Source organism: Macrotis lagotis, chromosome 7 (assembly GCF_037893015.1).
Source record: "Macrotis lagotis isolate mMagLag1 chromosome 7, bilby.v1.9.chrom.fasta, whole genome shotgun sequence".
Taxonomy (NCBI): Eukaryota; Metazoa; Chordata; class Mammalia; order Peramelemorphia; family Peramelidae; genus Macrotis; species Macrotis lagotis.
This window is the reverse complement of record NC_133664.1, coordinates 17,480,922-17,504,506: the sequence shown is the minus strand read 5'-3', so window position 1 is coordinate 17,504,506 and position 23,585 is coordinate 17,480,922. Positions and strand designations below refer to the sequence as shown.

At 48.1% G+C, this 23,585-nt stretch overlaps 1 protein-coding gene and 1 pseudogene across 1 annotated transcript in view; one reads left to right on the top strand and one right to left on the bottom strand.

Annotated features, from left to right (window-relative positions):
* Positions 1–23,585, top strand: part of JAZF1 (JAZF zinc finger 1) — a 202,784-nt gene that overhangs the window by 171,066 nt on the left and 8,133 nt on the right. Inside the window, exon 3 of the mRNA XM_074195555.1 lies at positions 3,148–3,344. Coding sequence (XP_074051656.1) covers positions 3,148–3,344 — 197 coding nt within the window. The remainder of the gene's footprint in view (positions 1–3,147; positions 3,345–23,585) is intronic.
* On the bottom strand, positions 6,059–6,539 carry LOC141494408 (large ribosomal subunit protein uL23 pseudogene; annotated as a pseudogene).

The following is a 23,585-nucleotide window of genomic DNA, read 5'->3' as shown; positions in this document are numbered from 1 at the left end:
GGAAAGAGGGTTGGATACTAATCCTGTGATCCTGGGTGAGTCACTAAACCTCTGTCTGCCTTGGTTTCCTCAACTGTAAAATGGGGATCATAGCAGCACCCGCCTCCCAGCGGGGTTGTTGGAATTAAACAAGATAATAAAGTAAAATGCTTTGCAAACCTTCAAGTGCCACATGGATTTTCAGATTTGGTGGGAGGGAGCCTTTTGCCAAAGCTCAGAGGTGAAAGATGGAAGGATCCATCCGGACAATAGTAAGGGTCAATTGCCTGGAAGGAGCTGGTGGGACATAAAGGCAGGGTAGTGGAAAGGGGGACTGGACTTCTCTACCATGGGAGCAGGGTGGCTCCTCAGCTGAGTCCTGAGCACCCCCCCCCAAGGCCTTGGTCCTCAGTTTCCTGATGTGTAGCATGATGGGGTTAAGCCCCTCCCAGCTCTGAAGTCCATGAATTGAGTGGATAAGTCCAAAACTCATTATTCTTAATATCTTCCAGTGACATCATGTATCCTGGCTGAGATCCACCCGGCAAGGCCTGTCTGCCAAGAAGTCTTTATCACCCCACAGGGGCTTGGTAACAGACTGGCTTGTTGGACAGGAAGCTGTTTTGTTTTCTGGAGACATTGGGGTTTGGGGGTCCTTGGTTCTCAGCGGGCACCAGACCCTTTCAGTCATGTCCATCAGGCTTCCTCTGAAGCTAGCACCAACACGGGCATCTCCTGGCCAGTGAGTTTGCCCTAGATCTGCCTTGGCAGCCTCCATGAAGCCAGCTAAAGGAATGGGGGAAGGGGGCTGAGCCTCCAATCCACCAGTTTTATCACATCCCTACTGAGTGATAGGCCGGACTGCTCAGCTTCAGAAATATCTCATTATGGCAATAATTGATTCATTGGGAAGTCTGGGGGGATCTCCCCACCTCCCACTGGAAAGTCAAGCAGGAGCAACAAGAAAGGGAGATGGATAGAAGGTCTCCTGAGGGTGGGTTGTGGGCTCCCCCTTCACAGAGGCAAGAGGCAACGTGAGACAAAGCACCGGCTGGCCTTGGCAACAGACTCGGCTTTGGGTCTGATTCTGACCCCCAACAATAGCTCAACCTTTTGGTGTCTCTAAAAATAAGCACCACCCCTCCCCCCAAAATGCCCAGCTTCCTTTACTTTATAATTCTCTGTCTCCTCGCCTAGGTGCACTTTTTTGTTTCCTAAAACTGTCCGCTTCTCCAGAACAGGTGTCTTGATCTCCCCAACACCTAGCCTAGTGCCCCGTATCTCGTAGAGGCTTAATATGCTTATTGATTGATAAATTGGTAAGGCAAGAAATTGGCGGGCGCCGCTGATCCATCAGAGCCTTTATCTCAAAAGTTGTGTTATCGTTGTGTTGTTTGTTATTGTTGTCGTACTTGGCTCTTGAAGAAGACTGTGACATTAGGGAGGTGATGCATTGAATTTGAGTGGGGGGCATGGTGCTAAGTCCCCAGCCTCAGTTTTTCCTCTGGAGCCATCTGGGTCTAGCAGCCAGGTATGGGTCAGGCTGCCCTTCCCCTCATATGGGAGGGAGACCCCAGCATGATTCGGGGACATTTTGTTCCCTCAGATTCATTTCACTTCCAAAAAAGCAGATCTTTTTTTTTTTTAATCTTGCAGAATCTGCCGTTTATGACCAGTTTGTGAGGCAGGGAGCTGGTTTCTGTCTTAGTTACAACCAGACCCACAATCCAAAATTAAAATGAGTAACTATCCAGACTTCTAAGTAGGAATTCTTGCTCCTGCCTGGACAAATGGGAATCAGCTGGGGGTGTCTATGCCACCCCCTGATCATGGGGTCCTTGCGCCTGGAGAGGGGTGATTGGGGGTCTGATCTGTCCCATCATAGGGGAGCTTCATTGTCTGGTCTCTGATCAGATTGGTCAGTCTACAAGTGTCCAGTCTCCTGAGAATGAGGGGGAAAGGGGTGACCGCCACAGTTCCTCAGATATGTGTCTCATGGAAGGGTGGACTGGCAGAAGACAGCGGGGGAGAGACATGGGGTGCTTAAAATCCATGGTCATATTTGAGCTTTGCAAGATCCTGGAGGGAAGGGCTCAGCACTATTTTAGGGTCTTCAGGGCCAGGATTTGAACTCTGCTCCAGGGGTGAGGCTTAAAAATGCCAGAATATGGTGGTAGAGGTTAGGAGGGAGAGTAGTCGAGGCCTGCAAACAACCAGCACCAAGGGCTGGAGAATGGGCACTGCCCAACCAGGAGGGAGGTCAGTGTGGCCAGACTCTGAGTGTGTGGAGGGTTGCATTGACCTGAAGAAGACTTGCCCAACAGTGCAAAAGGGATCAGAGTCACTGGGCATTATTAAGGGGGGGAGGGGGCTACAGTCAGACCTCTGCTTTAGAAAAATTTCAAAGGAAGAAAATAAACAATCAGTGGATTTGTTTACCAGTTATAGGACCACACAGCATCAATACAAGGCAGCCCCTCACCCCCACAGGGTGTGCTCTGGGTCGGTCACACTGTCTCACTGGGCCTTCTCCTGGGAGTCTGCAGGGACAGCCAGATCCTCTCAGGGTCCTTGGGGTAACTCCACTCCCTCTCTTCATTTCTTTAGCTCTTGTGCCCCCCCATAAGTGTGTTTCTGTTGACACAAACAGCTGCTCAGAAGATAACATATTTAGATCTTAACTCCATCCCTTTCCTTGCAATAAGTCCAAAAATAAGGAAGTCGATTGGCAAAGTCACTCCTGTAAGACCGGTCTAGCAGCAATAAACACAGCACATCCTAGGTCGCACTGTCTCACTACAGAGCCAGGGTTTATGGGGAGAGGGGAGACCCCTCCATGAACCTCACTTACAATTCTGGAATGGTTCATTCAGGAACCGTCCACAAAAAATTCCTCAAGGACGGAGATTTTGTGTTGAAAACTGCTAAGTTGGATGGATTCGCACTGTTTTTAACTAACCACCCTCTTTTTGGCAATTAAAAATTACTGAATTTTTTTCAGTCAAAGGATCCTCTCTGAAAAATGCGTCCCTTTCAGTCGACTTTTGCAAGCTGTGTGTGTGTGGGGGGGGTATTGATGGGTTTACTTTAGAAGAAGCATTTCTGATGGTTCCCCAACTTTAATGACTCAATTCTGTCTTGTCCCCCCACCTCGTGTTGACCTTCCAGATTTATGACAGATGCGGCTCGCCGGGAGCAAGAATCTTTGAAGAAGAAGATTCAACCCAAACTGTCACTGACCTTGTCCAGCTCGGTGTCTCGAGGGAACGTGTCCACTCCACCTCGCCACAGCAGCGGAAGCCTTACTCCCCCCGTTACCCCACCCATCACCCCCTCCTCCTCCTTTCGCAGCAGCACACCAACAGGTAAGTTCTTAGGGTTCTTCCAGACGCAGGCGTGTGGAGAGGAAGGACATGCTGCCATCTGGGCAGGTCTCTGCCCATTGCGTTGATGGCTCCAGTTCCATTCCATTCCATTCAGCAGATGTTGATTGATTGATTGATTGATTGCCCACTGGTTTAAAGGTTCACATCACCTTGCGCCTGTCCTCAGGGAGCTTATAGTCAGTGGGGGAATGTAGCGTAAACACTGACAGAAATAGGATGGAATAGTTTGGTTTTTGTATTGACAAGCAGGTCTTGTGTGGGGAGGAGTGATTCTCTTTTCCTCTTATTCTTCAGGTTTAGACTTTTACTCCATTTCCTGAAAAGATCTGAAGGATGGACTACCCCTAGCTGCCTTAGAATGATAGTTAGCATTATATATGATGCTCTACAATTATCTCTTTCCACCCTTATTCCACCCAGATAGTATCACTATCTTCATTTTTAGATGAAGAAATTGAGGCAGAAAGCATTTAAATGACTTACCTAGGGTCACACAGCTGGTGTCTAAGACTGGTCATCCAGACTCCAGGCCAGGGTTCTGTCCACCAGGCCAAGAGCTACCTCATGATCTGAGAAGTCATAATCTTGTTAAGATTAAAGTGAGATTTTTAAAAGGGAGGAACAGTACCTGTGTCTAGACACAACTTACTAACAGACTGCCTGAGTTTTTTCATTGAGATTATTTGATAATCAGACATTGAGAGTGACTTGGCGTCCCAGAGAAACAAGCTGTGGGCTTGGCTGGCCTCCTGAGATAGCAGTATCTGGCCAGGCAATTGTCAGTCAACCTGCAAGTCCTGCCTTGACCAGATATTATGTTAGATGCTATCGGTGCAGAAACAAAGAATGAAGTTATCTCTACGTCTCCAAGAGCTTATATGCTAATGGGGAGATATTATGACATATATCTCTCTTTATGTAATATATATATATATATATGAGATATACTATTTTTGAATAGTATAAAGAGAAGAAATATAACATATTTAAATACTAGTTGTTTAGGAACAGAGTTGGGGGCACAAGAAAGGCTTTAAGTAGAAGACCAACCGTACTTGAGTTATTTCTTGAAGGCAGAAAGGAATCCAGTGAGGAGAGGTGAGAGGGGGCTGCATTCTAAACATGAGACTCAGTACAAAGACACAGAGATGGGAAATTGAGCCCTGGGAGAGGCCCAGGGATATGGGCTTGACAGCATCCCCACATATGGGAAGGAGAAAGATTCCTTTCATGCTGAGTTGGTTCTTGTTCAAGTGAGACCATTTTGGAGGACCGACCCTTTCTAGGTTGCCTTCAGTTAAAACCCCTCCGTATGGTCTCATGAACAGTCCCAGGTTTAATGGTGATATGGGTGGGACGTGCTTTAGGTTTTTCTCATTGTCTTATTGCCCAGATCTGGTTAAGGTATGGAGACATGGATGGGAGTCTTCTCTTTCCTTGAATATTTATTTGTTTTTATTTGTTTGTTTTATTTTCCTCAGTTACATGCAAAAACAAGTTTCAATATTCACTTTTAAAAACCTTGAGTTCTGTTCTCTCCCTTCCTCCCACCCCAATCCCCACATGAAAAAAGCAAATTATTTGATATAAGTTAGAAATGTGTAGTCATGAAAAACATTACCACAAAATTATGTTGGAAGAGTAAACCTAATAACCACTAAAATAAAGAAAAACCTCAAGAAAAATACAATTTTTAAAAATATACATCAATCTGGACAGAATTATAAACCTTTTGACATTTTTCAGAACCAGATCGTGTTCAACAATTCCCTTTGTGGTTCTAAGCAGAGACAGCAATCGGGTTGAGAATCACATCTTACTGGGGCAGGAGGATCTGGGGTCAGGGGACCTGGTTTGGCACCCCAGCTCTATCACCTGCCACTGTCTTGGTGACTTTGAACAAGGCACTTTCCTTCCCAGGTCCCAGTTTCCTTTTCTGTAAAATGAGGAGCTTGGCCTCGATGACACTCAAGTCCACTTCCTGCTTCAAATTATGGACATGAACACAAGGAAGACTGGGGTTCAAGTGCTGGCTCTACTACTATGGCAACCCTAGCCTAATAATTTCACTCCAGGAGCCTCAGTTTCCTTCTCTGTCAGAGGAAATGATTGGATTTGGGGTCTGTGAAGACCTTCCAGGGATGCTGTGACCACTTGTGCTTAGAATTTTTGTTAATTTTTTTTGCTTTAAAAGATCAAATCTCACATGAATGACACATTTATAATGTTGGTAAAAAAAAATTATTCCACCTTGCTGCAGGATTTGTCTGCCATCACATTCTATCTTTTTGAATTTGTCATGATGGCTGTTCCTCCCTCCTGGCTTGCCACCCCAGAAATAACTCAAATTCTACCCAAAAAAGTATAAGCAGGGTTTGTAAAGATATAAAAATCAAGTAGGCCCAAAAAGGTGAAGTTAATGAAAAAGAAGATAATTATGACGATCAAGATGATGATGATGAAAGACAAGAAGATGATGATGGAGAAGAAGGAGAAGATGGTGGAGGAGGAGAAAATCGTGATGAGGGAGAAGAAGAAGATCGAAGAGGAGATTTAAAAAATATTTTTCAAATACACAGCAGTGAGCTGATGGAATTTCAGAAGCTGTGGCAATATTGGTCCCACAAAGCTAATTTTTTTTTTCCTGGAAAACTTTTTTTATTGTGGGTGAAGAAGCAGGACAGCTGGACAGTTTAGATGATTCCAATCTTGTTGGCAACATCTAAAGCATCATAGCCTGGAGCAAGGCAGACGTAGGCCTTCTTCTCTCCATCAGGCCAATCAGTGTGTTGACCTTGGCCACATCAATGTCATACAGCTTCTTTACGGCCTGCTTGATTTGGTGCTTGTTGGCCTTGAAGTCCACAATGAAGACCAGGGTGTTGTTACCCTCAATCTTTTTCATAGCAAACTCGGTGGTCAGGGGGAACTTAATGATGGCATAGTGATCAAGCTTGTTTCTCCGAGGGGCACTTTTCAGAGGGTATTTTGGCTGCCTTCGAAGCCTTAGTGTCTTGGGTCTCCAGAAAGTGGGTGAGGTTCGGATCTTCTTCTTTTTGTGGCTGTGGACGCCCTTGAACACCGCCTTCTTGGCCTTCAAGGCCTTGGCCTTGGCTTCTGTCGGGGGGGGGGGGGGGGGGGGGCGACGGCTTCCTTCTTGGCCTTCAGCGCCATCTTGGGGGAAAGGCCACAAAGCTAAATTTAATATAGGCCTTTTTTCCCCCCAGAAAGCAAAGCTATCCGTAAGAGGCTCGCTTTTCATTTATAAAACTCCTTTTTTCCATGGACCTGTGATTTCATTATGTAGGACATCCCCAGCCATGAGCATCTTCTCCCAAAGCCTGGATCTGAGTTGGGACTTGAATCCAGTTGTTTCTCTCTCTCTCTCTCTCTCTCTCTCTCTCTCTCTCTCTCTCTCTCTCTCTCTCTCTCTCTCTCTCTCTCTCCCTCCCTCTCTCTCCCTCCCTCCCTCCCTCCCTCCCATGTTATGCTGCCTTACTATGATCCTCTTTTTCCATCATTTTGAAATGGAAATGCTCATGTTTTATGTTTATTGTTTTAAGTGAAAGACTATTTGCAGAGAAAAAAGGGAATATTTAGTAAGTTCATCATGAAGGCCAGAAAAGCAGAAGCTAAAACAATAGACTGGGAGAAAAATCTAAGAGATGGAAATGGATACCATCTTGGAAAGAACGGTGAAGGTGCAGCAAAGGCACTGAAGATGAATGGAAGGCAGATGCAAATGGAAATGCTCCAAGTTACAGATTTCAGTCTGAGTGATGTTGGTGACTTATAGAGTCCTGGGGGATGGGGAGGGTGATCTTCTTAATGGCTTTTGGACTAAGCTTTAAATGTCTGGACAACTGCAAAAATACCATTTCACAAAAGTCCTTCACAAAAAAGCACTTACATCAGTTTCCCTTTGGAACCTGAACTTTGACTTCTGCCTCCAGAGTAACTTTGTTTGGCTTAATATTCCTGTTTCAAAATGTGGAGATATAGTAACAGAGATGGAATCATACAAACACACCCCAAAATATGATTTTATCGCCATTGGTGACTGGAAAAAAATTTGTATTGGTTATACAATTTTAAATAGGAATTTCAGTGATTAAATAGAAAACCTATTTCCTCTTCCCCATGGACCACCATGTTTTGAGGTCCAGGAATTACCAGTGAGTCCTCCTTTGGATCCCTGCAGTAGACATCAGAGCTGGTGGCAAACTATGTATTAATGAAATCCTACACAAACATGAGTGAAAGAGCTTGGAAAGGAGCTTGAAAATCAGCTGTGAAAATCCCTTCATTATCTCAATAAGGAAGGTGAAGCCTCGCCCAGATAATTCACAGAGCACCTTGCAACACAACAACCATGTCTTGGAATTAACCTTCCGAGGAGCTGAGAACATTTCCCTCCCTCCTCTCGTAGCAGAAGAAGGGTCTTTGAATGCATAAGATTGGATAGTCTACATCAGACTATAAAACTGAAAATGAAAGGATTCATGAACTGATTATGCATTTTTAATTAGAAAGGCAACAAATTAATAAATCTAAAACAGTCATACAAGAAGAGATACTAAAAATTAGAAAAGAAAGAGACAGATCGAAAGCCAAGAAATCCAACAATACTTTGAAAAGGCTAACAAAATTGATAAATCTGTAGTCAGATCAGAGTGCAAAAAATAAAATCAACAAAATAGAGATGAGCAAAGTGAAATCACATCAGATATAGAAGAAATAAAAAGAATAATCAGAGCCTATTTTATATAATTATAGATTAACAAAAACAAAAACACAAAAGAAATAAAATGGTTCCTTCAAAAATATAAATTATCCAAACTAACAGACCAAGTAGACATCATTACTAAATACATAATCTTAGAAAAAGGATAGAATTAGCTGTAAAAGAACTACCAAATTAAAAAACTCCTGGTCCTGAGGAATTCAAAGGAAAATTCCATCAAATCTGTCAAAGAGATGGTTGAGTGAATAGAACAGTTAGGAAGTCAGGAAGGCCTGTGTCCATCATCCAGCCCTTTACAAAAGTTTTCTCATTTGATCCTCACAACTTGCAAGGTAGACTGCTGCTGTTGACCTCATTTGACAGATGCAGAAACCAAGGCAGAGGTGACTTGCCCATGATCTCCTAGCTGGTCCCATGACTGGGTGATGGACGTGGGAGTTATTGGATGATACTCAACTCTGATCTTGTTGATCATTTCTTATTTCTTGACCAGTAAGCTACCTTAGAAAGAGAGAGCTGAGGAAACACCTTTCTGTCTTCACTAAACCCTGTTCTACTTGGCAAGGACCGAGTTTCACATGTCGGGGCCTATTAGCAGGGTCCGGTGTTGCTTTTATTTATTTTCTGTCTGTTCACTAGCATCCCCCATCCCTGGCATCCAGAAGGTGCCTAACAAGTGGTGTTGGCTAATTAATGGCTCCAAAGCGAGGTTTGCTCTGCGTCTTCTCAGGAGCCTTCAAGAGTGGCTTTTGCCCCATGTATCATGGGCAGAAATGAATTTAAAACATTGTTTATATTGGCCAAATCATCTGAAATACGCATTCTTTTACTTGGGAAAGGGAATAGTCTGGGTGAGAGCTGAACAGGTGTGTGTGTGTGTGTGTGTGTGTGTGTGTGTGTGTGTGTGTGTGTGTTTAGGGAGACAAACCCAAGAATTGGATGGTTCTCAAACAGAATGTTGCTATTTATGTAAATAATTCACTTGAAAAGCGTTTTCTCCCAGATCTTAGCTTAGGACCTGGGATATATATTAAGCACTTAATAAGTGCTTATGAATTGAATGATTAGTAGATTGGTTTGCCTGGGGCATAAATGACCTTCCTTTATAAGTTAAGACTTTAATTCTCGTTCCAATGATGTTGACAAAAAAAAAATTAACGTAGGGGCGGCTAGGTGGCGCAGTGGATAAAGCACTGGCCTTGGAGTCAGGAGTACCTCGGTTCAAATCCAGCCTCAAACACTTAATAATTACCTAGCCATGTGGCCTTGGGCAAGCAACTTAACCCCATTGCCTTGCAAAAACCTAAAAAACAACAAATTAATGTTTTGGGGTTTTTTGGTGAGGGTGTTGGACTTCTGTCTGCATCCATTGGCGATAGTTGCCTCCTCTGAAAGCTTCCCCTGCCTCAAGGCAGGGGACTCAGAGACTGGGCTGGAGGAGGAAAGGCAATGTCAGCCTAGGAGCCCCAGCCCTGGCTGATCTAAATCAAGTCAAGTCAAATCTCCAAACTCAAAGGCACAAAATGGAAGATCAAGGTTCAGGAATAGATAGGCGAATGGAGGGTATGGAGGGCCTAGAGGATTCCTCACTCACCCAACAAACATTTACTCAACAGACCTACTATGTGCTAAAGATAATATAATGAATGAAATGACCTCCACTCTCAAGGAGTTTATCTTCCAGGGGATCCTGGATTGAGGGGGGACTTTAGAGGTCATTTAAAAGCCAACCCCATCATTTACAACTGAGGAAACTGAGGCCCAACGAATGCAAAGGACCGGCCTGAAGTAATAAAGTGGTGACAGTCCTTCAGGTCTGACTCTTTCTACAGGTAGTACTCCAGGGGGCAGTCTGGATATGAGACAAGGGTCATGGCAGCTCTGCCAGCTGGAGGAAGAGCTCACCAAGGTGGGGGGAGTGTCCAGATTTGCCTGCCTTTACTTCCAAGGAGTATTATTTTATTTCATGGCAGCCATTCCCCTCTGCAGGGATCTTTGAACCCCAAAATATAAAATCTGACACTGCTCCCATTTCTTCTATTTGCTGGGAAGTGATGGGACCAGTTGCCAAGATTAGTGAATTGACATTAACCTTCAGACCAGCTTTTCCATTCATCCCCCCCTCATCAAGGGGCTTCTCAATCCCTCTTCCCTTCCTGCCATCATGAAGGAATTGCCTACATGGCTGAGATCATTGATGTTTCTCCCAGCAACCTTAATTCTGGCTTTTGATGGAAGAGTCACAGTCTCCATTTGGCTAGTGTGGGCCTTCCTGGATGGCAACCGGACTCTTTGGAGGGTTGAGCTTGGCAGAGAAATTCTGGAATGCGACACACACACACACATTCATACATACACACATACACATTCATACATACACACACATACACTCACACACACATTCACACCACACACACTCACATTCACGCACTCAAACACACACACACACACACACAACAACAACATTTATTTATTGGGCACAGATAGATATGAAGCAATCTCTGACAACTTGAGGTTATAACTAGGAATGAAGCCAAGCATTCCCAACACAACATAAATACTCAAAGAGGGAGTGGGTTGTGCCGGGGCAGTACCAAGGATCTGAACCAAAGATGGGGGCCTGAGTTTGAGGCTGCCACTAACCAGCTGTGAGACCTATCAGCCATTTCTTGGCTTGGGAACTTGGTTCCCTCCTACTGGTTTTTGCCTTTCTTGGTTTCCCCAGCAGGTAGCATCAGGTAAACCCTACATAAATCAACGCCTGGGCCCTATGGCCTCTGAAAATTTGTGATCCCAAGAATTTAATGTCTTTTCATTGATGTGTAGCTTGGGGCAGTAGGAGAGGCTTCAGTATTATTGGGTGTAGAGAGGAGCCCTTCTAAAGCATTTTTTTTTTGCAAGGTAGTTGGGTTTATGTGACTTGGCCAAGGTCACACAGGCTAGATTTGAACTCAGGTTCTCCTGCCTCCAGGGTCAGTGCTCCATCTTCTGTGCCACCCACCTAGCTGCACCCCCAAGGAGCCACCTAGTTCTGAAAATCAGTCATTTCTCAGAACAACCCAGCTGGGAGCCAGGGTCTGATCATGGTCCCTGAGCCCAGAGGAGGACCACCACCCCCAAACAGACAGACAGATCAGGTGTGGTTGAAGGGGCTTTTCTGAGGTGGTATAATTAAAGCTGAGTCAAGTCAAGCCAGAAATGAAAAAAAGCCTTCTTCCTCCTCTTCCTCTTCCTCCATCTGCAACTCTAACTAGCAAAGATCATTTCCTCTGCTATAAACAGTCCATTTAAGAACAAAGCAAGTCAGTCCAAGGCATAGTTTAAGCCTGGAAGTCCCTGGTATTTCCTCCCCATTGGAGGGAGACAGTGGGAAGACCCCTCCGTCCTTGAGGGAAAGGCCAGGCAAGAAGCAAGCCCCATAAAACAGCAGCTGCCCTTTGAGGGAGGGAAGGGCAGGTGGTCAGATGGACAGCCAGAGGCAGAGAGCACAGCAGTGAGGCAGAGAAGGGGAAACTTCTGGCCAAACCCAGAATTTATGGGATTTATCTTCCTGATAGAAAATGATCGTGTCATCCCCCGTTCCCCTGAAGACCCGGCTTGCTTTGATTTTCAGAGAACCATCAGAATCATAGCATTAGATCCAGGCTTCCTGGTCCAAGCATGGATTTCAGGAAGTCTGTAGCTTTGTATGATGCAAAAAAAAAAAAAAAATACATCTGTTTTCATTAATCTCTGGTTTCTGTTGTAATCCTATGGATTTATTTTATGTATTCAAAACTTATTTTGAGAAGTCCTGCCTGCCAAAGGGGTCTGTGCCCCCCCCCCCAGAGAAGGGGAGATCTGGAAGGGTCTTTGGGAAGCAGAGAATCCAGCCCCTTTATTTTACAGATGGGGAAACTGAGACCCAGAGAAACCTATGTGTTCAAAGAGGTACAAAGTAGTAAATGACCAAGCTGCATTCAAACCCAGGTCCTGTGGCTCTACCGCACCAGAGGGCCTCGTGTTCAACCAGTTAAGTCAATAGATAATAACCACCAAATAGGTGTATACTGGGGGGACCCATTGTGGCAAATTTAGGGGAGACCATGGAGACAAGGGTGGTCCAAGGGGAGGCAGGTCTGGAGGCCCTGGGATGTGGGAGTCCCTGTTGATGAGATCACAGATCTCCAGGTATATCTGAGTGAGGTTTTATGGCAGGTAGCAGTGGATGCCCTCAGAGCTACCCTGTGTGTAGATGGAGAAACACAAAGTTCCTGCAGAGGAGTTTCTTGAGGGAAGGAGTCCTTGGGGAGGGGGAGTGGATCAGGACAGGTGGCACCTGCCCCTCCTGCCCTGGAGGCACAGGGGACCATGGGGGCTGGGGGAGACTGCCTCTGAAGCCCCACCAGAGGCCCTGGTTAATAAGCCGCTGATCCCCCGACTTAGGAGCAGCAGCAGCAAAGTAGAAATCATTTCCCTTTGAATCAAAAACACATTCAGAGCCAAGTCTGAGAAACGGTCCTCGGTTTTCTGTGGAGTTTCAGGCTTGGAGTAATTACCTGTTTACATAGAATTATAAACCAGATTTCATCTCTGCCAGGTAATGGTGGGGTTTGACCAAATGCAAGGAAAATAATGCAGCCCCTGTTTGGAAAATTCCCTTTAGGCATCGCCAAGCCCTTTCTCATATTTCACCTGGCGCTGGAAGTCAGCTTGGGGTGAGCCTCTGGGCCCCGAAAACTTGGGAGTCTTTTCTGCTCCAACGCTGGCCAGAATGATGGCAAGAAAAGCTACTGGGGGAGCCGTGCTCAGGTGCCACCTAACAGGGCCTGGGCGTGCTTTGTGAGATTCAGGATCCACAACTGAAACTCTGCATTACTGAGAGAGGAGGACGGAGGGAGAGAGACAGAGAGCCAGAGCCAGAGAGAGAGAGAGGGAGGGAGAGAGAGAGAGAGGGAGGGAGAGAGAGAGAGAGAGAGAGAGAGAGAGAGAGAGAGAGGGAGAGAGGGAGAGAGAGAGAGAGAGAGAGAGAGAGAGAGAGAGACAGAGAGACAGAGAGAGACAGAGAGAGAGACACAGAGACAGAGAGACAGAGAGAGACAGAGAGAGACAGAGACAGAGAGAGAGAGAGAGAGAGAGAGACAGAGACAGAGAGACACAGAGACAGAGACAGAGAGAGACAGAGAGAGAGAGAGAGAGAGAGACACAGACAGACAGAGAGAGAGAGAGAGACAGAGAGAGAGAGAGACAGAGAGATGTGGGGGAACACTGAGGTCCTGCTTGGCCCCAGCCCAGCCTGGCCATTTGCCGAGGCCCGTCAGGACACCCTGGCAGTCCTCTTGGCAGCCGTGGCCCCGGGCGGGGGGAGCTGTGTCCTCTGACCAGGAAAGCTGAGCAGCCCGGGGCTGGCCGGCGCAGGCCCGGCTCGGCCCGCTCCCGCCTCGGGTGTCCCCGCCGGCCCGCGGCGTCTTTTCCACGCGTGCCCGGGGCAGGGGCCGCTCGGGGCGGGTCCGTGCGTGGGCCCCAGAGGAGGGAGGCGGGGGCTCTCCGGCGGCCCCGGGCTCCTCCAGGCCCTCCCGGGGGAAGGTGGCGGCGGCGCTGGGCCTCACCCGGCCCTTCCCGGCCCGGCGCACCGGGTCCGCGCGGCCTCGTGTGTTTGGCGCCGTAGGAGGCCCCGGCCCGGCCCGGCCTGGTCCCGCCTCGCCCGGCCCCGGCCCTGGGCCCAGAAGCTGCGGGCCGGCTGGTCCTGCTGGTGGCCCCGTGAGGGCGCGGGGCGCGGGGCGCGGGGCGCGGGGCGCGGGGCGCGGGGCGCGGGGCGCGGGGCGCGGGGCGCGGGGCGCGGGGCGCGGGGCGCGGGGCGCGGGGCGCGGGGCGCGGGGCGCGGGGCGCGGGGCGCGGGGCGCGGGGCGCGGGGCGCGGCCTTAAACGGAACCCGCCTCCCCACAGCCCTCCGGAAAGCCCGTGGGCCGGGCCCAGAGCGTGGCAGATGCCCCCCAGCACCCGGCCTCTCCCAGCACACGCTCACACACACACACACACACACACACACACACACACACACACGATGCAGATACATACAGCACACACATTCACGAGCATAAACCATATGTACTCACACGCACAAGCAGATACCCACGGGCACATATGCCCTCACATGCACACACAGACACAGACACACTCACACATGCATATATGTACTCACACATGCACAATATATCCACTAACATGCACACACTCACATACATGCAGACAAGCACGTGTGTGCACACTTAACATTTGCACATACGCATATGCACACACTTACACATACTCACAAGTGCATATATGCCCACTTACACATGCACACATATCCTTACACATGCATACCCGCATGCACATACACAAACTCACATGCATATGTGCACATTTCCATACATATATACATATGTGCACACTTACACATATACACACTCAAATGTGCTTTTACTCACACATGTGCACACTCATACATACACACTTATACATACATATACCCTCACAAACATACATTCACATACACAGATATGCAAACACACTTACATTCACACACACAGACACACTCAACTGCTTGTGATTCTTTTCTTGAACTGAGAGAAATGTTGAAACACTTTCCAGAGTTCAGTTAACATGCCACTATGGAAGGTGGAAAATCTCCGCCTGTATTTCCCCCCACATATACCTGCCCCGCTCCGGTTCCACGGCGCAAGGATTCCAGCTGGCGTGGGCTTTATGACCACAGAGTTAATTTGTGGGATAAGCCTTTGGCAGAGGGGGTCTGCTTGACTTTTATATATTTATTTATTTACCTTTTTCTGTTATAAATAAAATTGCACTGTAAAATGGGCAGCTTAATTGCAGGAAGCCCCAAACTATTTAATTTTTATTTTTTTTCCCCCTGAAAGTGGTTAATAGCTTATTTTTGTTTAGTCGGTGTGGGCGTACACCCTGTCTAAGCCTATACCTTTAAAGCTGAGACTGGCTTTCTTGGTTTATCATGTTTTTCCTGACCCGTATCTAAACAGGAGGCCGTTTGGTATTAAAAGGCCCTTTTTTGTGGAGAACAGAATTGGGCATGGAGGCAGGGAGGTGCTTGTACAAGAATGCAGAATCCCTTCCAGAGACTGTGGGAGCTCTGGTACTATAAAAGCCCCACAAGACAATGTTGAGGGATGGGGGGACGCCCCCCGCCTGGGCTTGGCTCCCTTCTGGGGGCATTCCCAGATTGGGGTGCCTGCTAGCTGGGGAAGGGACTCCCATATTAGAAGACACATCCCCCCAAAACTGTCTCCTGATGTGCCTTGAAAACAAACCAAAAAAACTCCGCCCAAGAAGGCTTAGGGTGATGGCAGCCCTGCCATTTGAGTTTAACTTTGGAATCTGTAACTGATTTTTCTTCTCCCTTCCAACTACAAGAGTTTGTGAATTTTGTCCGAGCCGTGCAGGTGCCCACTGGAGGACACTGGTGGGACATCGAGGACAGTCATGCCAGTGGCGGCCTGCTTCCTCTCCCAAGATTGGCGGGTATCTGTCCATTAATCCTCATTTAGGTGACTGGAAAACGCTTCCTTTCTAGGCCATGACACATGAATTGTCCCACTAGGAAATGAATCAGTGACATAGGACTTGAAAAATATTGTGGATTTATGACAAGATGAGGGCTGTGAGCCAGGGGGCTCTTAAAGAAGGGGAGGTTCAGGTTAGAAGAAGGGGGCTCTGATTCCTTAGGCCAGCCTTTGGAGGATGTTCCTGCTGCCTCCAGATTGGGATCAGCTGAAAATAGTCACGTACAATCCAAAAATCAAACTCCAATGTTGAATCCAAAGGGGGTCCAAGTTAAAGGGGCTGGTCATTTGAGGATTTGGAATAAGAGTGCTGGTCCTGGGGGACCTGAGTTCAAATCCAGCCTCAAACACAGAGTAGCTGGGTGACCCTGAGCAAGTCATTTCACCCTGTTTTGCCTCAGTTTCCTCCTCTGTAAAATAAGCTGGAGAAGAAGGCAAAACATTCCAGTGTCTTTGCCAAGAAGTCCCCAGATGGGGGAATCACAAAAAGTCAAATGCCACAATTGACTAAGCGACAACAAAATCTCTTAGCATCCCTCCCTCCCTTCCTAAAGTTCAAGACTGCTGGTAGCAAATTGGGCCTAGGAAGCAGTTTTCAAACTTTCAATCTGTTCTGGGACTCATTTTTTTAACTGCATTCCCCAGTCTGTGATATTGAATTAGGTGGAAAATACTAGTTAGGAACTTTGAATGAGGAGCCAAGATGGCTCAGGGGAAGGATAATTGACTCCCACTAAGTAGCTGGGTTCCCATCCTACCTCCGGTCCCCCTTATCTCTGCGTCCTTGCCCTGTCCTGTCTCCCCATTAGCTTCAGTTCATCTGTAAAATGAATGCCTTGGATCCAGGCTCCTGCACCGCCCTGTGATCTGGGGGCTCCAAAATAAGCCAGTCGTTCCATTAACTGTTGGGCTTTGGGGGTGGCTGTTTAAAGTGAGAACAGAAGGTATCACTGTTTATTAACTCTGGGGCCCAAGGACAGATAATGAATTCAATGTGCTCGGTGATGACAATAGAGAATTCTTATTTTTTTAAACTGGAGAGTTCTAAAATGTGTCTTAGTTCTTAAACTTTGATGAGCCTTGATAAAAATTTGATAAAACTTCCAAGCTCTGGGCTTTTAAAAGTTCAATTTAATTCTACAAGCAATCATTAAACACCTCCTAGATGCTAGAAATATTGAAAATATGAATGAGGTCTCACCCTCTAGGAGACTGCATTCTACCCAGAAGAAGCCGCTTCTGTGTCCAGAGAGAACATAAAATGATTTATGATGGAGAGTCCCAGTAGTTGACCATGGTGGAGGGTCCACGTGGAGCTCCAGAAAGGTTTCCGGAGAGGAGGCCCGAGGGCCACCAGGGAGCCCTAGAGATGAGGAACGAGTGTCCCTGAACAGTGAGAGGCCGTGGTGACATCATCAGAAAGGCATCGGGCTCATAGAAGGGAAAAATGAGCCTTGCTGGGATTCCAAATTCAGGCCACAGGCCTCGTTCCAGAGTCGTGGCTCCATCACCTAGTACACACCAGTTGGCCTCCTTGAGCCTAAGACCTGGAGTCGTAGAAAAGGGTTGTTCCACACTTGAAGCTCTAAATGTCATCTCACTTACTATTCTGATGAGGGATGTGAAAGAACCATTCTTAGGACCAAAGATCTGATACTGGAAGGGCCCTTGGAGGACAGCTAGTTGAACCCTCCTCATTTTATAAGTGAGTAAATGGGGCTTAGAGGCAGCTAGGAACCCTTGGGGTTCTTTGAGGAGCAAAGTGATGTAGTCTGAGGTAGATTGATTGGTTGGTTCTTGGAACTATTGAATTGTTGGATTGATCTTGGAATTTGAAATTCTCACTCCATGAAACGATGTCCCTGGTGTTGGAAGGACGCAGCTGCCTTCTGGGGCCGGACAGTCCCAGCCTGAGAACCCTGACCTGGGACAGAGAGCTTTGATGGGACACCCTGGGACGTGGGTGAATTTCCTGCAACATTCCTCCCATCCCAGCAGCCTCTTTTCTCTAAACTGGCCTTGCTTATGTTTGTGTCTGGGGAGAGCTGGGCATCTCGGAAGCCCATTCGATTTAGTTTGTTGTGGTCCCTAATTACCTCTCATGGTTCGTTACGGTGTTTTTCTTGGGGCCTGTTACGTTTTAGCTTTCTCTGGGTAGATATTTGTTTTTCTTCTAGTTACACACTCCATAAATGAGGCATGTAATATTTCATACTTGGGAGGAAAAAATATGGATTATAGCTCTAGAAAGATAACCCCAAAGGAGCGTGTCAAAACAGTCCCTTCATCTATGGCAGCTGCAAACACACGTCTAAAGACCGTGATGGTCAGCTCCATCCCCTGGGCTTGGAAAGGACTCGGCCTATAAGGGCATCGGAGCCTGTTGTTCCATTTTCTACGGGGGCATCTCCCCTCAGAAATCAGGAGCTGACGCAGATCCAATCTGACAAGCATTTATTAACCTACTCTGTGCCAGATCCATGCTGGGCAGGAGTAGCATAAAGACAGCCAGGCCCTGCCCCCGAGGAGCTTCCATTCTAGTAGGGGAGCTACATGCATCCCGCTCAGGTGAGTTTAAGGAAGGCCGAGTAGAGGGCAGTGAGCCTCTGTGAGCCTGTGCCTCCAGAAAATGATTGTGGGGAGGATGCATTTGAGGAGCAAGGGTGGCACAGTTGGCCAGGCCAGGGGTGACCCGGATGCCATCTTCCATTGACTCTGCCTTTTGTTGTTTACTTTCACATGAAGCACCTAATAAAGCTCCTGTTTCATGGAACATCGACCAGCTTTGCCAGGTTTGACCAGCCAGGGTTGGCCTTTACTTGGCCTTCATGGGTGTTGGCTCCACAATCATTTGACCTTTCTGGTGTGTAAATCAGGGGTGGAGGTCGGCTTCAGGGAAGGACTTCTGATATTGGTTTCCCCCCATCTACCGACAGAGGTTTTACAAAAGCTCTCACTGGCCGAAAGAACCTTAGAAATAGAGTGGGAAGGGGCCTTCACCCTGATCAAGTCCAAACCCCCACCTCCAATGGGAGCTTTCTCTACTCCTCTGTCTCTCCTCCAGGTGATGGCACCTTCCCTTGGGGGTCGCTCTCATGGGGAGCCAATCTTTCCTTAGACGGAGCCAGTCTGCCTCATCAACGTCCATCCTTAACTCCTAGACAAAGAGAACAAACCAATCTCCTCTCCAGAAAGGGCTTCAAAATATTCAGAGAGAGCATCACCCTCAGCCCCCATCCCCCAAATCTCATCTTGCTCAGGCTAAATAAATATCCCCAATGTCTGAAAAACCAAACCCTTCAGTGACATGGCCTGGGCCCCTGGTCTGGATGCCAGCCATCCTCATGGTCCTGAGCCTTTGAGGGCAGTGGGTAGCAGCTCTTCTCTAGCCCCTTGGGGGCTGCCCACAGCCTCAGCCCTTCCCTGGCTCTCCTCATTCTTCTTATGCACCTAATGTACTGGCCTTAAGAATCAGACTTTGCCTCCTGAAACGTGGGGAGGAATCACAGTCAAGCTGCCTCAGCTGTGGTGGAAAGGATCTGGACCTTCTCAGGCCTTGTACCTCTCCCATTCTCAAAGGGCATCAGAGCACTTTGGAGCCACCCCCACGAGTATTCTGGAGCATTGTTGATCTGGGCCAGAAGACCCCAAGTAATCCTGAACATATTTGTCTGCTATAAAAACTTGCCAAAGCAGCCCCATGGACCCCTTGGAGCCCCCAGCCCCGGTGAAAGATGAGAAGGGCTCTCCGGAACCCATCCACTTTATATCCCATAAAAGGAAATGCCGCCGCCACCACCCCAGAGTGACAGGTGTGTCTAGCCCACTTTAGTGCTCTTTGGGGTGTCATCTGACATACCTGTCACTCTGTGGGGCCACGACACACCCCTACAGGTCCTCTGAGGCATGGACTTTTCTTGTATGGGATGGATGGATTTTTTCAGGTTTAAGCTTTGCTTCCTCTCAAACCATGGGCACCCTGAAGGCAGGGCCCCTGCCCGTGGCTTCCTGGGCACTCTAACTGCTGCTTACCTTTTGATTGACTGCTCTCTGGTGATTATCTCCTAAAAGGCAGTCCTTTGGCAAGGGTGGCTGAGTCATGCAGTTTAAATAATGTGGGCACAGATGGCATCTTGTCCCCTCCTAACTGTCCTTGGGGTAGTCTGGCTACACATTCCGATTCCAAGTGGGAGGCCACAGGGGTCTCAACCCTCCCAATGAATCCTGCCTAAATAACTTTAATCTTAGGAAGAGTTGGATATTTGGAGGCCAGAAACATTGACTGACCTACCCTCCTACCCCTGGCTCCCACCTCCACCCCCATACATCAGCGTACCTGATCAAAGGAGGCAAGGACCCCAAGTCCATCATTCAGGAGGAGAAATAAGCACTAATATTTAAACATGAAGAGGGGGCTGAAGTGTAACCCTCTGTCAATATTGCATGGGTCCTGTGGGGAAGGGTAGACTGGGTCCCTTTGGCCTCAGAGGGCAGACTTGGAATCAGCAGGAAAAAGATACAAAGGGAGCAGTTTAGATTTGACATTAAGAAAAATCCCCTGGGATGGCTAGGTGGTGCAGTGCATAGAGCTCCGGCCCTGGAGTCAGGAGTACCTGAGTTCAAATCCAGTCTCAGACACTTAATAATGACCTAGCTGTGTGGCCTTGGGCAAGTCACTTAACCCCATTGCCTTGCAAAAAAATAACTCAAAAACTTCCCGACTTTTAGGGGATGTAGCCTGGGGAGTTTCCAGGCTTCTCCTGCAATCTAACCAAAAAGGAGGTGAAGCTTCTTTTAAAATGGAAGCAAAAGAGAGGCACACAAGTAGGGGGGATGGGGGAGACTAAGCTGTTGTGATAAATAAACAAGGGAGACCAAAGAGGGCATTTGGGATAACTCCAAAGAAGCGTCTCAGCAGCAAAGAAGAGGAGTCAGCCACATGGCAAGGATGTGGGATGTGGTGTATCCTTAGGTGATCAAGAGAACACAAGGAAGCTCAGTGGATGGACCCTCGGTGGTGAAATTGTGGAACATCTGCACTGTGGGAGGGAGCACCTGTTCCTGGAGGTCACCCATTTCTTGTATTTATGTCAAGGAAAAAGGTGAAAGAAGGGTGGAAAATGACCCGTTTGAGGATTTTCATTCCTCTCCAGACAAGCTCCAGGAAATTCATCAGACAGAAGGGAGCTTTTTCTTGCTGTGTGTGCTCATGTTAGTTTGCCATAACCCGTGCTTACTTCGGGTTAGTACCTCCCTGAGATGAGAAGCACAGGACGTAATGAAGTCGTGGCCCCAGACCTTCGTGCGACACACTACAATCACTCCTGGAAGACCTGCCCAGTGGATGCTGCTTGTGACTAGGCCTGTGTGAGCGGTGGGCACTCCCCTCCCCCTCCCCACAGGGAGCCGCATCAGATCCGAGTTTTGAGGGTGCCGGGGCCACCAAAGCACCCACCTCCCTAGGTTGTTCTAACAATCAAGTCACATCTATAAAATGTTTGTCAGCGCTCTCACTGCTAACGCTGATGACCAAGAAGATTGTTTGTGTCCGTCTCCCTGGGACTTGGCCCCAAGGCCGGTACCCAGGAGCCACCCAGGAAGGGGCTTGTTGAAATGAATGGGGTTGTGTCCAAGAAGGGCCGCAGACTGACAAAATCACACCCTTCAGAACACTGAAAGAACCCAGGACCTCCACCAAGAAGGATGCTTTAAGTTTTCTGTTTCTCTCAGCGCTATTTAATACAGAATTGGTTTGGATTTTTTTAAATGTCCTCAATTCTCTTGGTATTCAGGTTAATAAATTAGTCCAATTAGATGAGTAAATTAGTGATTCCAAATTTCCAAGGTCTCGCTTGTGAAGCTTTGAGAAATGCCATCTGAAAGGGCACTGCCCTGTGGCATTTGTTTAAGAGTTAGATTTACCAAAATGTGGCCTACTTAGGGAAAATATCAGATTGTTCAGGAATCAGACAATTTGTGTCATGAGTGACCCTGGCCTGGTCCGCCTTGGAGTGAAACTCTCCAGGCAGGGGAGTGATCCCAGCGGTCCACTGCCGCCGTTTCTAAAACCTGCTGGTCCATACAGTGATAAAAAGACAGGGAAGAAGGAAGCAGAGCCAGGAAGTGTTGGCAAGGGGCAGAGGAGGCTTGGGAGGGGCTGCCTTTGGTGACTGGATACGGGCATCTCTATGGACCAGCAGTTACTCACGAAGCCCAGAGACAAAAGAATGAAAAGTTCCGACTGGCCTGAGGCAGCTTGGATGGTGCAAACCCCACTTCAGATACTTAGCACATTCGGTTTGCCTCAGTTTCCCCAAGTAAAGTTGTGACAGAGTGGTGGGAAGTAATGTTGGCATCCCTCAGTATTCCAGAAAGGCTGGTTAACAGCCTTTGCAGAAGTCAGGCTCCTTCTGCTTGACCCCAGAGGGAGGAACTAGAAACAGGGTGGAAGTCAAAAGAAGGAATTTGGGTCAATGAGCATTTATTAACCTAATGTATACCAGGTCCTGCGTTCATGTTGGGGGAGATTCTCTCACAGTGTGTGCTGTCCCAGAAACTGAGTCCCCTTGGGGAGCAGGGGACCCTCTTGCCAGAGGTCTTCAAGCAAAGCCAGGATGACCGAGGGTCAGTTCCTTCAGATATGAACTGGACTCAGTGGCCTCCAAGGGCTCTGTTCCCACTCTGAGATCCGATTCTGAGACCCCTCCCGAGACAGCCACAGCCCAGGATGGCCAGGGGAGGCTGCCATCCCCTAGAAATCCCCCAGACCCATCTTGCCTCAGTGTCTCTATCACTGTCCACTCCCCCTCCCCCCGGCCCTTCTAAAGAGCCCATAGAGCCGAGCTAGGCTCATCTGTCATTACCCTGTGAGGAAGAGGAAGATGAAGAAGGCTGACCTGAACTCCTCCCCTCTTGATGGGGCAGGATTTGGGGGAGGGGGGTGGGCAGCCCTTGGTCTTCTGAAATCTCATACACGTGGGTCCAAAGGTGTTAAATATTGGGCAGGTGTCCGGGGCTGGCAGCTGGCGGGCCTCACATCTGGGGGTGGATTTCACAAGGCCGGTGACTGCTCCCCTAGGATTCTTATTCACGGCCTGTCCTAATTCCCATTTATTCCACGGGGCTTGTAAACGCGTTAGGGCTTGTCAGCGTATTATTTTACACTTTATGATCAGGAGAATTATGGGCTTCGGGGTCACCCTGGGCAAAGGCCAGCACTGACCGGTGCCTGGGAGTCAATGAACAATGGAACAAGACCCATCAGGCCTCCCTCCTTCCCTCCAGCCAAACGACAAATGGGGAGGTTGAGGTTTTGAGAATTCTCTTTTTTTGGTGGGCCCATTCCCAAGGAAGAGCCACTTGGGGCGCCATTTGGCAAGGGAGGGGAGGAGGGAAAGGGGCAGACCCTGTGGCCTTTGGGGGGGCTGCCTCCCTTCTCTTGGCCTGAGGACTTTCTCTATAAAATGAAGGGGTCAGACTTGATAACCTCTGAGGCTCCCGGCTCTAACGTTCTGGGGAACGGGTATCTCCAGTTCTCCATGAGTAAACAAGATGGGGAATGTTCACCAGCGCAGCAAACAGGACCCACCCTGGGCAAACATTTTCGGCAGGGCCCGAGGCTCACCCTTCGCTTTGGTGCCTTCTGCTTCCTGTTCTCCCCCGCCCCACCACCTGCCAGTGTCTTCCTGCTCTTCTCTCTGCCCCTCATCGAAACCTGCTCTCGCACAGGGATCTGGGCCACATTCATACTGAAGTGTAAATGGCTGATAGCGTAAATGGGGCTTTCAGCACTCGGTGAGTCAACAGAAGGGCAGGTCCCGATCCAGGGAGCTTAAGGCTTTTTGTGATGTGGACGCCTGTGTGCAAATGCATAACCTGAAATACTTCAGAAGGCAAAGGAAGCCAATTATAAGGAAA